Genomic DNA, 15,153 nt, shown 5'->3' with positions numbered 1-15,153 from the left:
CCACTCTTTTGAATCATATGTTTGACCAAACTCTTTGAATAAACCAGGAATGTCGTTGCAGTAGCATATACTGTCTTTCTTGGTATAGTGTTTGGAAAATGGTTCGTGACGAGTTCTACAATATATCACCTTAACATCGGATGATAAAAATTTAAATTGTTGCATACGAGAAGTGTGGATCTCTGCCTTTTCCTTGGATAGTTCCAAATCTCTTATCCAATCATTAAGTTGTGCTTGTGATAGAACGTTTCTCTCTTTTCCCATGCGACATTCAGTACAACTTGATTCCCCGCACTCAGATGTTACTCTTGACAATGGAACTGGATCCGCAACTGCCGTTGAATGTAGTACTGGTAATGTCACTGTAGGTACGCTGGCATAGGTTACTCTTATTGATCTTCCAACGCCAAGTACTTTTGTTTGACAAATATAACACTCTATTGAATGGCAAGTAGGTTCTCTCCATATCATTGGTGTGTCAAATTTTATTTGTTGTCCGGATTCCGACTGAATCAATTCTACTCGACACGATGTACACAAAGTGTTCGGTGTCCATGGTTTTTCAGCATTTTTAGGCTCAATGCCAAATTACTTGGAGTATAAAGTTTTGATATGATCTGAGAACACTCGTCGTCGCCTTATGATAGTATATTGGCCACACATGAAACAGAACATATCTGGATCGTTTTTACACTCAAATTCTCGCGTCCTTTTACTCATTTTATTTTTTTTACTAAATCACGGTTTTGAAATTTGACTTATGAACTGAACTATCTCCGGCGAGCCTTGCAGATGTTATGAAGTTTCAAGGCGCATTAACTCATATTTATACTCGGAACAAGAATAAAATTTAATAAATCAAATCTGACCTAGACAGAAAGGTTCCTTTTTATACGAAGCCGGGAAAAGAAAATACTACCTGCTTTAGATGTAGGATTTAAAAATTTTCTGTGTCTTATAATTTTGAAAATCTACCTGCATAGTGACGGAAATACATGTTTATAACTACATGCCTACAGCAGCTTTTGAACCCAACCACTCTTCCTTTCGATGCAACCACTCTACCTACTATAAAACAATTCGAGTATTAAAAGTACTATTTGATTTATTTAAAGAAAAAGTATTATCATTGTTATGGTGTTATTCGTTTATCCGGATAATATCCCATTTGCACTTTATACCTTTAATATATGTATGTATACATACATTGAAGTTGCGCAACCTGGGTATTTTTATTTGATCGCTTATAACTTACGTAGTTTTGCATCGATTTTCTTCGATGATAGCTTATCTTTTTTCTAATTAAACAGAGCTTTACGTAAATAAAAAATATTTGGAAAAAAAGTTGTGGTTTTGGAATGCTGCCCTCGCAAAAAGTAATTTTTTTCATATTTTTTCATAAAAAAAACAAAAATCTGAAATGATAAGCTAATATCTCGAAAACTATATGGTTGAGCAAAAAACAATGTATGATGCATTTATAGCAAATTTTATCGTCTTTCCGATTCTGTAAACTTATTTGCAATTCACGTTCGTGAGATATACGTAATTAAAGGGAGCCATCTTTTTGATTTTTTCGAATAACGGTAAATTGCAAATATCTCAAAAACGGTACCATAGAATCAAAAATGAACTCAATTTTCGGAATCAAGGGGTGATTTTACATACGAATTTCATAACGGCGTTTCTGGTAAAGAAAAAAAGTTGAAATTCGTGGTCCAGTGTAATACGTTCAATCAAGGCTACACAGTAGATTTAAAGCTAACATCTAGGTTCTTGGGATTCGATCTTGATGGTTCATCTTATATATAAAATTCTCGTGTCACAGTGTTTATGGTTGAACTCCTTCGAAACAGTTCTACCGATTCTCATGAAATTTTTTGGAACTGGAACTAGGACTGCGTTTGGGAATAAGAGACGGAGAAGATAAAAAGAACTAGACAGAAGAAAAACGAGGGAAGTAGAAAGAGTATTATATACATGGGCTCATTTTTCAAACTTGCGAAATAATACGTTTAGCCAGAGATAGGTTAAAGACCTTTAAAAGCTACTAAACTTTCAAAGTTTTCAAGAATGGCTAAATAAAGATTTGGACGCTTTGGTCTTTCCGATAACATATTCAATCTCTCAGCGGCAGAAGAAAAGAAAAAAGTTGCTCTAACTGAGGTCGCTGTTCACTATGGTTTGGCAAACACTTCGAGTGTGTTTCTGGCCTGAAAAGCTTATCAGGTCATAGGTTCCGTACCGCAAATCTGTAGGGAAAATTAAAAAGTAACACGACGCAGTTTGCAAGGGAAGCTCCAGTGTCTATCTGACATTAGCTTACCCGTTCTAACTTTGTTCCTGAATAGGAATATAATATTTTAGTGATTAAACACTCGGTGCAGAGTTTAAATGCAACGGTGTGGGTTTATTGTAACCGGTTCTAGCATAGTACAGGTCTACAAGTAGGATATGTAGCAAGCCGCACATACACAGTCACGCTCACCTGATAAAATGCTTGTTCGTGTTCGTTTTTTGTGTGGATGCTATTTGGCAGTGTTGTACTTCTTAGGTCCAAGAGAATGTAGTAGCTACTAGCGAAAACTGTGTAAAATTTTTATTGTAAAATTACAAAGAAATATCCTTAGTTACTTTCAAATGAGCACTTAATTACATCTCTCTTTAAAATCCATTGTAACGAAGCTTTTCCTTGCCCCGGTGCTTCTTCAGTAACTGCTGGGGTATACTCGCCGGGTCCAAGGTTCGTTTACAATGAATTTGTATTTCGGGGCGCCTTGCAAATCGTTTTCATATAAATTCACTTTATTGGTAAATTCCCTAAACTATAATATAAAATGTATAAAATGTGTATCTATAATTCACTTAATTTCATTGCTTGCTTTATAATTCGTGATGGGCTAGCGGTCCCTCGTGTCCCGTTAGGAACGTTCTGTTAGGGCGCCGTACTGGTCGCCGTCTAGGTATGTGTGAATGTGTCTCGGTGACGCCTTGCGCCGGCGTGTTCCTATTATTGTTAGTGGCAGTGCTAAACCTGCTGCGGCCAGCGTCGTATGCCTGCGTATCTCTGCTGCGGCCAACGTCGTATGTACGCGTAGTTCTGCTGCTGCCAACGTCTTGCGTATTCGCGGCTCTGCCAGCGTCGTATTTATGGGTGGCTCTGCTGCCAACGTCGTGCGTATGCGTGACTCTGATGTGGCCAACGTCGTATATTTGCGTAGCTCTGCTGCGGCCAACGTCGTATGTAAGCGTGACTCTGCTGTGGCCAACGTCGTGTGTATGCGTAACTTTGCTGGCGTCGTGTGTATGCGTGACTCTGCCGCCGAGGCTTATGGCGATGGCGCGCGGGCTCGTGACGTTGTGGGCCTTCGCTTAGCGGGGAGCGAGCGTAGTTTAAGGCGTTGTAGAGCGGTCAAAACCTGGTTACCCACAATCTTCAATCCACGACTTTCTGCTATGAAACGCACTGGCTTGCAATGGTCAAAACCGATATGCCTTCCAGAGCGCTCCAATAGTAGCTCCGGTCGCAACCACAACCGCGTGCTGACTGACTCCTGTTTTCTCGTGTTGCCCTTTTTATAGCCAATGCTCTTGATGTTTCTAGCATAGTTCGTTGCGTTGCCATGGTTACGGTGTTGCTGTGGCGTGTTGCGGCAACTTGTTGCGCTAGTGATGTTTCTGACACTTGTTTGTGTCTCGGGTTGTCTGTAGTACTGCTCCTGTGTTATGGGGTGTTGGTTTTGTGTGGGCCAAATTAATGGATTATATTTGGTCCTCACACTCCCACCACCCCCCCCCCCCCCTTTGGCGATTTAAACCCCCGTGTCTGCTACTTGGATCGTTACCTTCCTTCTGTTCATCGTGATTTTGTACCTATCGGTTCGGAATTTCACCCGGGGGTTGCACCTCCCTTCGGCGATGTCGGTGAACAACTCTCGTACTTTGTTTGCCACCTCCGGGAATTGTTCTAGCGCTGGGTCCTCTGCATCCTCGGCGAGTATTATTGTTCGGCCGTATTCCGGTCCCTCCGCTGGGTTTGAACCAGGTTCTGCCTGCGGCGGCTTATGGCTGGGCTGGGCGCGCACTGTTTTGGCGTGTGTTTGTGCTACAGGATATGGCTGGTCGACGGTGGTGCTGGTATGTGGTCGTTTTCTGTTCGGTGCATGGCTGCGGCGGATCGTGGTTAAGATTTCTGCGCGTTTCCGGGCTGCCATCTCCTCCGTAAACGGCTGCTGTATGAGCCCAGGTCCCCCTTCTCGCCGTCCTGTATAGCGTAGGACTCTGTCGATGCTTTCCAGCACGTATATGCCACAGTCGTTGTCATTGCTCTGCTGCGGCACGGCTTACTGTAACTCCCGGGCCATGAAGTCCGAACTCCCGTATCTCTGCTGGTACTCCCACCGCAGGAACTTCAGCCACGCCCCAGTCACGTATGTGACCTTGCCCCTGACCCTGGAATCGGCTATCCATATGTAGCGCTCTTGCCAGCACTCCACATCAGCCACGTGGTGGGTAATTTCCCGATTCGCTAGCGCCAGTAAGTACCAATGGTTCGATACATTGTGGGGTGCCAGTATGATGCGCTTACCAAACAGGTCCGTATTCCTCAGCCATCGGTGTATGCGCCGATGGTTTTCATCCTCGTTATCCTTCTGGGTGAGTTGCCAAATTACGAATGGGTTTAATGTTGTACCCTGTTGCCCGTACATGATCTCCAGTTCCTTCGCCCACGCGTCGATGACCGTGTCGGTGAGCCAGCGGCTTCCCTCGAGGGAACGGAGATCGGTCGCGTAGAGTGCGATACCTCGTGGTCCCGGTGGGAAACTTATCTCCGGCCCTTCCTTCTCCTGCGCTAATTGCTCATCGTCCGATGATAGCTCGATCGTGTCGGCCTGTTTTATTGGGCTATGTGGCCGGTTGGCATTGCCCTTGCCAATTGTGGCGGCCTGGTCTACCCGTACCCTTCCCAGGATGTTGGTTGTCGTCGGTGGTCCGGTTGTTGGCATGTCGGCCTCGACCGACCGTACTGCTGCGAGTGTGGCGTTCGCAAACGAAGCAATTGCGCGTCTGGCTATGGATCCGGCGATAGCTGTGTTCGCCGTGACTATGCGTGCTGTCTGCGCGTACGAGACGGAAGCGCGTCGGGCGTTCGCTACGATGGTGGCTGCGTTTGCCGCAGCTATACGAACGGCGTATGCGGCTGCCTTGGGATCACTGCCGGCGTCCTGAGCGGTTGCGCGTGCTGCGGGGCGCATATCGTCGGCGGTGGCGTTCGTGGCGTCTGCGTGTGCCTGCATGCCGGCGGCGCTGGCGTAGGCAGCGATCGCTGCTCGGTCTTGTTCCGTAGTACGCGTGCTGTTGGCGTCGGTGTTCGCAGCATTTGGTGGTGTAATGGTGCATGCGACGTCAACGTACGTATTTGCACGAGTAGTTGCACGCATGTTGTTGACGTCGCCGCCCGTAGTTTTCAGTGGTGTTATGTTGCGTGCGAGGTCAGCGTACGAGTTTGCGTGTGTAGGTCCACGCGCGTTGCTGACGTGAGCGCCAGTAGCTCCTTCCAGCAGCACGACCCTAGGGCGTTTTGCTTCCTCCTCCTCGTAGCGCTGGCGCATACGCTTGGCGCTGTTGGATAATTTGGCGTTATAACCCTCCATTGTAGATTGTTGGTTTGTCAAGAAATTCGTAGCAAAAGAACGTGTTGTCACCTCGGTGGTTTGCGATAGAATGACCGGTGCTTGCTTATCCTCCCATCCTTGACATTAATTAATATATGTTTGTTTATTATTTCCTGGTTTCGTGGTCTCTCCGGTCTCCGATGAATGGTATGCCTTTAGTTCGGCAATGCTTGCCGTCTTCTCCTTCCCGCTATCGATTTTCCTTAGTTTGACAATTACTGGGGAGACATACCCCAGGATTTGGTAAGGGCCATCATACTTGGGTGCCAATTTCGCTGCAAATCCCTCCGCAGCCTTTGACAAGTGGTGCTCCTTGGCAAGGACCAACTCGCCGACTACGGGGGTCCATTTTCTCCGCCGTAGGTTGTAATGACGTGCTTGATCTACTGCTGCCCGCTCCATATTCTGCCTCACTATTCTGAAGGCCTCCTGCATTCTGTTGGACTTCTCCTCGGCCGTAGCGAGAGCTGCACCCGTCCCAACGTTGACTTCATCGAATAGGGCTCCTGGCAGTCGTGGCTCTCGTCCTTGCACGAGGAAAGTTGGGCTGTAGCCTGTAGAAGCGTTGACACTACTACTTATCGCTAGCCCAATTTCCGGGAGGAGGTCGTCCCATCGCTTATGTTTTGAGTTGGTGAGCTGCGCTATGATCCGTTTGATGGTTCTGTTTGCTCGTTCTGTTGGGTTTTCTTGGGGAGTATAGGGTGCGGTGTATTGTTGTCGTACGCCAACTTCCTTAAGGTAGCGCTGCCAGAGCGTGCTACAGAACTGTGCGCCGTTGTCGGATATGAGTACTTTGGGGACGCCAAACCTTGCGAGTATCCGTTCCCTGAAAGCTCGGCGAAGGCCGTCTGCGGTAGCACGCCTCATGGGGATCAATTCCACCCACTTGCTGAATCGGTCGAAAAATACCAGTAACATGGTGTTTCCGTGTGTAGACCGTGGTAGGGGTCCAACGAAGTCGACGCAGACCGTGGCAAATGGTTCCTGGGCTACCTGTGAGAGCATCTTTCCGGCTGGCTTTTGTTGTGTTTCCTTGTATTTCTGGCAGGATTCGCATTGACGTACATACCGGCTGATGTCACGGAACATACCGGGCCAATAATATCGGTTGGCGACTCGTGCTACTGTCCGGCGGATACCCATGTGTCCCGCGCTTGGTATGTCATGATTTTCCTGTAACACTCGCTGTCTGAGTGGTGTGGGCACACACAATTTCCATGGTACCGCCTCTTCGTCGTGTGACCGGCAGGGAATATGGCGGTATAAGTGTCCATCCTGTATCGTATAGTCGGCGTATTTCTCCGGGTTGGTGCGTACCTCGCTGATCCGCTTGTGCCACCACTTGCATTGTGGTTCCGTCGTCGTGGTAAATCGTAATGCTTCCAGCGGCTGTCGAGATAGAGCGTCCGCCACCAGGTTCAGCTTTCCCTTACGATACTCAATGTCGAAGGTGTGCTGCTGTAGTTCTAAGGCCCATCGCGCTATGCGGCCAGAAGGGCTCTCAATGGAATTTAGCCACCTTAGTGACATGTGGCCGATTATTACTTTAAATTTGTAGCCTTCCAAGTATGGCCTCATCTTACGGATTCCCCAAACGATGGCCAGACACTCCTTTTCGGTGGGTGAATAGTTGGCCTCTGCCTGGTTGAGCTTCCGGCTGGCGTAAGCGATCACTCGCTCGCCCTCTTCTAACTCCTGTGTCAGCACTGCCCCCAGGCCGTAGTTACTCGCGTCCGTCTGCAGGGTGAACGTTTTCGTGAAATCCGGGCATGCAAGTATGGGTGCTTCAGTGAGTTTCCGTTTGATGATGTCGAAGGCTTCTTGCTGCTCGGTTCCCCATCTCCAATGCTTGCCTTTCTTTAACAGGGCGGTGAGCGGCTGGCTTATAGTGGCGAAATCGGGCACGAAACGGCGGTACCCCGAGGCTATTCCTAGGTATTGGCGTACTTCTTTCGCGCTGGTCGGTGGCTTCAGTTCCTGAATAGCGGCAACCTTTTCTGGGTCCGTGTGGATCCCTTTATCGCTGACCACGTGGCCCAGGTACTTGAGTTCTGTCCTAAAGAAATCACACTTCTCTGGATTGATCCTGAGGTTGGCGCGCTGTAGTCGTAACATCACCTCTCTTAAATTTCGGATGTGTTCCTCTAAAGTTGTGCCTATGACGATAATATCATCCAGGTACGCAAAAGCATGGGGCTCCATTTCTGGCCCAATGACCTGGTCGAGCGCCCTCTGGAACGTTGCGGGTGCCCAGTGCAAACCAAAGGGCATGACACGCCACTGGAACAGGCCGCGTCCGGGTACCGTGAAAGCCGTGTAGGGACGACTGTTTGATTCCAGCGGTATTTGCCAGTAGCCGTTCTTCAGGTCGAGGCTACTTATATATTTCGCTTGTCGTAGTTTGTCCAAGATGTGCTGTATCCTTGGCATTGAGCTGCCGGTAGTCCACGCAAAGCCTCCACTTACCGTTCTTTTTCTTAGCTAACACGATCGGGGCGCTATGTGGGCTGCAGGATGGCTCGATGCATCCCTTCGCGAGGAGCTCGTCGATCTCGTTTTTAATTATGCTCTGCATCACTGGATTGCGCGGGAAATACCGTTCCTTGATGGGGCGGTCGTCAGTCAGGATGATCTTGTGTTCGGCTACCGTCGTCACTCCGCTCATGGCCTCGAACTTTTTGAGTTCTACTGCCAGAAATTCTCGTATGCGATCCGCCTCGCCTTCTATACCACTATGTTCATTGCTGGGTGTGTCGCCGTTAATTCCGTTCCTGACGTCGTACTTGCCGTTCCTCGCACTCGGTGGTGTTATACTCTGAATGGTCTCCGCCGTGGCTCCAGGAGGCGGTGTGTGCTGAGCAAGGGGTCTGGTTAGCACGAGGTGTCCTCCTCCACATGATATGGCTGCTCTTTGGCTCCCCAACGTATCTAGGCCAAGTATAATGTCGTCGATTGCCCCGGGCATCACATGTAGGACTGTGTGCAATGACGAATCTCCGAGGCGTACCTCTGTCCTTACGGCATCGAAAATCGTAGTGCTGACTCCGTTGGCCATTGTTATTTCGATGGCCACTCTTACCCTCTCCCCGCTTCCAGAACTCACCACGTGATTCGCGAGGGTGGCTGAAATGAAGCTCCTTGAGGCCCCTGTATCGATAACTGCCTCCGACGATACTGGTCCAATCTGAGCTGGGGCATATAGGCGACCGTGTTCCTGGTACATGACTACCGCTGATTCGGCGCTGGGTTCAGTGGGCTCACCGCGCCTTGTCCTTGGTGAAGCCCTCCGTCGTTTCCCTGACGTCGACGGCAGCATTCAATCGTGCGTATATCGTTTCGACCGCACTCCCAACAAAAAATTTTCCGTGGGTTACGACATCTCCTTGCATAGTGTCCTTCTTGGCCACACCTTCTACATACCCTGCTCGGATCGAAAACCCGAGTTTCTGGTGGTGAGTGGCGCTGTACCCTCGGTGGCTGCTGGTGGGATGATCGTTCCGACTGCGGTGATGAAGCTGTAGTTTTGTCACCAAAGACGTGTCTCGCTATTTCGCGACGTGATCCATCTGATGTCCGTCGGTAACCTTCGTGGATACCTTCATATTCCTCGACGAGAGAGATGAGTTCTCCTAGGGTGTTGAAATCTCTTCGGCGAATGTAGAGTAAATAATCGGGGTGGCTATTGCGGAAAATTCTTTCCAGGCGTTGCTCGTTGCTGTATCCGGCGTGTCTCATCAAGCTTTGTATCCCTAGGACATAATCTTTATATCTTTCGCGGGCGTGCTGCCTTCGTTGCCGTATTTCGTCCTCGAGACGCTCGAAGTACCTGGCTGGTAGAAAGAAGCTTAAAAAGTCGCGCTTGAAGGTCGTCCAGTTGCTCCAGTGTACGTTGTTATTGCGGTACCATTGAAGAGCGGTGCCACCTAGCAATTCGGGCATCGTTTTTGGGAGCAAGTCTACGTTTAGCGTATAGACATCGGCTAGTTCTTCCAGCCGTTCGACGAAAGCTAGAGGGTCCCGTCCACCTTCATATTTCACTGACCACTTTCTTACCTGGTCGATGATGGGTGCGAATATAACGGTCGGTGCCTGAGATGCACCGTTGGGTGGTACCGCTACTCCGGATGATGCGCACTGTTGTGGGGGTACTGTGTTCCTGGGAGGGAACGCAAACTGGTTGTGCTCAGCTGGTCTATCGGCGATATTCATGGCTCCGCCTCCGTTCGGCGGGATCGGTGTCTTAGACTAATTTTCCTCACTCGTGTTTGCTGTATTTTCCTTCCTATACGCGGCTTCTAAGGATAAAAATTTTGTGTGTATTTCCGAGTCAACATTTGCTTTTGAAGCCATGGCTGCTATGCGCTTTCTGATTTCTCGGGTGGTGCCTGTCTGCTCAATGCCCAGCTCCTGTGTAATGGATATCAGCTGCTCCTTTGAAATATTGTCTAGCCACGTGGTGTCAATCTGGTCGGCCATTTTTCTGTTAGGTTTCTAGTCAGGAATGTTCCTTCTGACGTTGTACGATTTGCAGGGTTCCTGCTCGGGCGCCAATTGTAACGAAGCTTTTCCTTGCCCCGGTGCTTCTTCAGTAACTGCTGGGGTATACTCGGCGTGTCCAAGGTTCGTTTACAATGAATTTGTATTTCGGGGCGCCTTGCAAATCGTTTTCATATAAATTCACTTTATTGGTAAATTCCCTAAACTATAATATAAAATGTATAAAATGTGTATCTATAATTCACTTAATTTCATTGCTTGCTTTATAATTCGTGATGGGCTAGCGGTCCTTCGTGTCCCGTTAGGAACGTTCTGTTAGGGCGCCGTACTGGTCGCCGTCTAGGTATGTGTGAATGTGTCTCGGTGACGCCTTGCGCCGGCGTGTTCCTATTATGGTTAGTGGCAGTGCTAAGCCTGCTGCGGCCAGCGTCGTATGCCTGCGTATCTCTGCTGCGGCCAACGTCGTATGTACGCGTAGTTCTGCTGCTGCCAACGTCTTGCGTATTCGTGGCTCTGCCAGCGTCGTATTTATGGGTGGCTCTGCTGCCAACGTCGTGCGTATTCGTGACTCTGCTGTGGCCAACGTCGTATATTTGCGTAGCTCTGCTGCGGCCAACGTCGTATGTAAGCGTGACTCTGCTGTGGCCAACGTCGTGTGTATGCGTAACTCTGCTGGCGTCGTGTGTATGCGTGACTCTGCCACCGAGGCTTATGGCGATGGCGCGCGGGCTCGTGACGTTGTGGGCCTTCGCTTAGCGGGGAGCGAGCGTAGTTTAAGGCGTTGTAGAGCAGTCAAAACCAGCTTACCCACAATCCTCAACCCACGGCTCGCTCCTATGACGGGAACTGTCTTGCGATGGTCAAAACCGATACGCCTTTCAGATGCCCTTCAATTGCTGCTCAGGTGACAGTCGCAACTTTGCGCCCCGTTAGGTGAGATCCGTTAGCCTCGGTACAGTCACGTTGTTGCGTTTCACCTCAACTCACTCCTACTGCGGTTGCCGACGTACTTCTGCCGCGGACGACGTTTGGCTGAGCGCGGGATAACGATGCTGTGGAGGGCGTTTGCTTGCGAGGGAGCAAGCGTGATCTAAAGCGTTGTAGAGCGGTCAAAACCTGCTTACCCACAATCTTCAGTCCACGACTTTCTCCTATGAAACGCACTGGCTTGCAATGGTCAAAACCGATATGCCTTCCAGAGCGCTCCAATAGTAGCTCCGGTCGCAACCACAACCGCGTGCTGACTGACTCCTGTCTTCTCGTGTTGCCCTTTTTATAGCCAATGCTCTTGATGTTGCTAGCATAGTTCGTTGCGTTGCCATGGTTACGGTGTTGCTGTGGCGTGTTGCGGCAACTTGTTGCGCTAGTGATGTTTCTGACACTTGTTTGTGTCCCGTGTTGTGTTGGCAATGTTGCTAATCGTGTTTTTATGATGTTTCAGAGACTTGTTTGTGTCTCGCGTTGTCTGTAGTACTGCTCCTGTGTTATGGGGTGGTGGTTTTGTGTGGGCCAAATTAATGGATTATATTTGGTCCTCACACCATATGTTTTGGACAATTTTAATTAACAAATTGTGATACTTTATTAACGGGGACGATTGCTAAAACACGACCAAAACCGTCGGGAAAGGTATTAATAGAATAGTAATAGATTAATAATCACTCCCAATAATTCGAATACTTTTTCGCCTTTGAACTATTGATACCAGGACAAAACGCCTCTTTTCATTTCTCTTTCCACATTTTTGGACGGGTTATTGCAGTCGACCTTGGTTTCAAACTGTTTTTCGCGGAAAACTTTTGAATGGGTAGAAAAACTTAGCACTCGTGTTTGTATTCTTAATACTGGAATAACTACGCGTCTTCAGATATCCCAATTCAAGACTTTTGTATAATTTTCTGTAGGACCCATATAGGTGCACTACATTTTCATACTAAACTCGTTCAAAAAATTTACCATCACAGCAACCCATATCTGATATTCCGCTCCTTTTTTTGTTTCCCTGCGTCGCTTCAAACGACAGCAACCCCGGTAATTTTGACACTTCGTTCAGTGTCAAAGGCATGTTCCACGCCGGTTCCACTGAGTTCCAAAATAGTTTGACACTGACCGAAGTGTCAAACTGCAATGTGCTAGAAAGAGAAAGGAATTGCTTCCTTCTCATACATATCATACTTGTAAACCTGTACTATGACCCTGAATAGGATGATAATAAAACCAACAGATATAATGGGCGTTAGCATACTAACTTCAGTGCAGTTTTCTTGGCAAACTCTTAAGCCCCCATTACTAATACTCAGCATAGACTTGACTTGACTTGGCGTAAACTTGGCAACTTAGCCACGATTATACTCCACTTGGCGCATACAATCTGGCATCATAACCAGCAGTGAAATTTATTTTTAAATAAATGTCAATTTGTATGACAAATTGTCAAAATGAAATGGAAACAAACAAATGGCATCTCAAAAGGTAAACGTCACTTAGAACTTACATAGAAAATCAAAATTCAACAGACTTGTAAGTCAAGTGTTGCTAAGTTTTGAGTAATCAGTAACATGTTCATTTAACAGAACTGTAATTGACAGTACTCAAGCCAAGTCAAGTCTATGCTAAGTATCAGTAATGGGGCCTTTAAGTAAGTTAAAAACTTACTCAATAGATTTCTGAGATGGAGTACAATTTCGCTTCTTTAGATCTTCTTTAGATATTTAGTGGTGACGGTTTGAATGAAGTTTTTTCCACTTAACTTTTCCATTTTTACTTATTTGCTATCACTTCCAACTATAGATATCGGCCTGAAACCACGTATGGCCCTGTTAGATGTACTTCTGCAGTCCACAAACAGCGATGGTCATCCACTCACTGATGCCGAAATACGTGATGAGGTTAATACATTTATGTTTGAGGGTCACGACACCACAACATCAGCCATCTCTTTCTGCCTCTGTCGCGCCATGCAGACTGTCAACGTAAACTTTTTGAGGAGATTCGCGACTATTTTGGTGACGATACAAGTCGAGCAATTGAATATTCCGACTTGCATGAGCTGACTTATTTGAATAACGTTATCAAGGAAACATTGCGACTTTATCCGCCTATACCAGTTGTTGGACGTTGGCTGAGGGAGGAGTTGGTTTTGTGTAAGTTTTTATAAATAGTTTACAATATATGAACTCAAATTTTACAGCTCTTGTAACTTTCAGTAGATGTCACCTTACCAGCTGGCTGCAATGTGCTCATATTACTTTGGCAAATATTACGCGATCCTGATGTTTATCCTGAACCAGAACGTTTTTGGCCTGAACGTCATTTGTTGCACAACGCACGTTCCAGCGCTTTTAGTCACATCCCATTTAGTGCTGGTCCCCGCAACTGTGTTGGACAACAGTTTGCCATATTCGAGTTGCGTACTGTTGTGGTGCAAATTTTAAGACATTTCGAGCTGCTACCAATGGATCTTGATGTACATCCGTCAATCAAAATTGTGTTGCGCTCAAAAACTGGCGTTAATGTTGAGCTCAAAACACGTATATATGCATAGGTGTCTGTTATGCTGACATATGTTAACATATGAGCAATAAAATTGTGATATTTAGAATGTTAAATTAAGTTCAGTTGAATGTGGTTTTAAATACAGTACCTGGGCGACCGAGCTTTGCTCGGAAATCTTTGAGTATGCCGCATACCATACTTTGTTCTACTTGTCATCATTAATCAAACTCTACTTTTTTTATATGTACATACATATATTATATATTTTTACTTATCAATATTTGATTTCCTTAAAAATAGATTTCAAAAACATATCAAACACTAACCGCAAAATGAACTGGAATGAAAAATTTGAAATGGGTAATTCCAGCCTATAGTATAAGGGATTCTTATGACAATTAGTGAAATCGAGAACTAAGTTATTTAGGTCGAGTATCTTCATGTGCCGAGTTATTAATTTCAAAAATTTGTTTAGTTATACACTATGAAATTCTCACAATTTTAATATTTTCCAAAAACTTGTAAATTTTACGAATGACAACTATCAGTTATGACAACTATCAGTTAGTTTAATTACTTCCCTAAGCGCCATCTGTTGGTAAGTAGTTAAATGGTTAGATGTCGTTTTTAAATTGAACATATGCCTCTAGTGTTCAATGGTAGCAAATTACCATGGTGAGATATCTTTTTGCTATGGTGAGAAATCTTTCTAATAATAATCTGTGAGAAATTGCAATTATTCATTTCATATTTGCCAAAAATATGCATTTAAATATATTTTGCTAGAATTTGCCACGGTCCCTTTATATTGCATTTCAATTTTATTAGCGAGTGTGAAATTAAGAAAATTATGTCGAGTCATGTGTAAGATTGTTTTACGAAGATTTTTAACTTTAATGTTCTCCTTTAAAGTTTTAATAGAATATGAGTAAGTAGAGTACTATTTCGTCTAACTGCCCCAACCCTAAATGGAAACCCTCAAAAATGTCCCTATTGTAATGCGGAGTGAAATACCTTTCGACTGATACCCATATCGGCATATCGCATGCAATTTTTTTTTTTTTATTTCGAATTGGCGGCAACCCTACTCAAAAATGTCACTATTGTAATGCGTAGTGAAATACCTTTCGTTTGATACCCATATCGAATAGGTGGCAACCCTAAATGGCAACCCTACCCAAAAATGTCCCTATTGTAATGCGGAGGAAAATACCTTTCATTTGATACCTATATCGGCATATATCATGCAATTTTTTTCAATTTCGAATAGGTGGCAGCCTTTTGAAACATTCTGAGTGGCAACACCTAGGTAGAAAGCCTTAGAAGGTGATACATTATCTCTGTGCCAAATTTCATTTAAATCGGTTGAGCCGTTCTCGGCATCGTTCGGCTATAAAAACATACAAATATAGAAATATATAAGAATTGCTCGTTTAAAGTTATAAGATAAGATATTGTAACGAATTTTGGGAAATTCCTGATT

General features: G+C 45.9%; 1 protein-coding gene across 1 annotated transcript in view; it reads left to right on the top strand.

The window, feature by feature from the left end:
• Window positions 1-13,719, top strand: part of LOC137249382 (cytochrome P450 4ae1-like) — a 100,693-nt gene extending 86,974 nt beyond the window's left edge. The window contains 3 exon segments of the mRNA XM_067780800.1: window positions 12,966-13,132; window positions 13,135-13,318; window positions 13,382-13,719. Coding sequence (XP_067636901.1) covers window positions 12,966-13,132; window positions 13,135-13,318; window positions 13,382-13,719 — 689 coding nt within the window.
• Window positions 13,720-15,153: the final 1,434 nt, after the last annotated feature.

The sequence above is a fragment of the Eurosta solidaginis genome, chromosome 4 (assembly GCF_040869045.1).
Source record: "Eurosta solidaginis isolate ZX-2024a chromosome 4, ASM4086904v1, whole genome shotgun sequence".
Lineage (NCBI taxonomy): Eukaryota > Metazoa > Arthropoda > Insecta > Diptera > Tephritidae > Eurosta > Eurosta solidaginis.
This window is presented reverse-complemented; position numbering and strand designations above follow the sequence as displayed.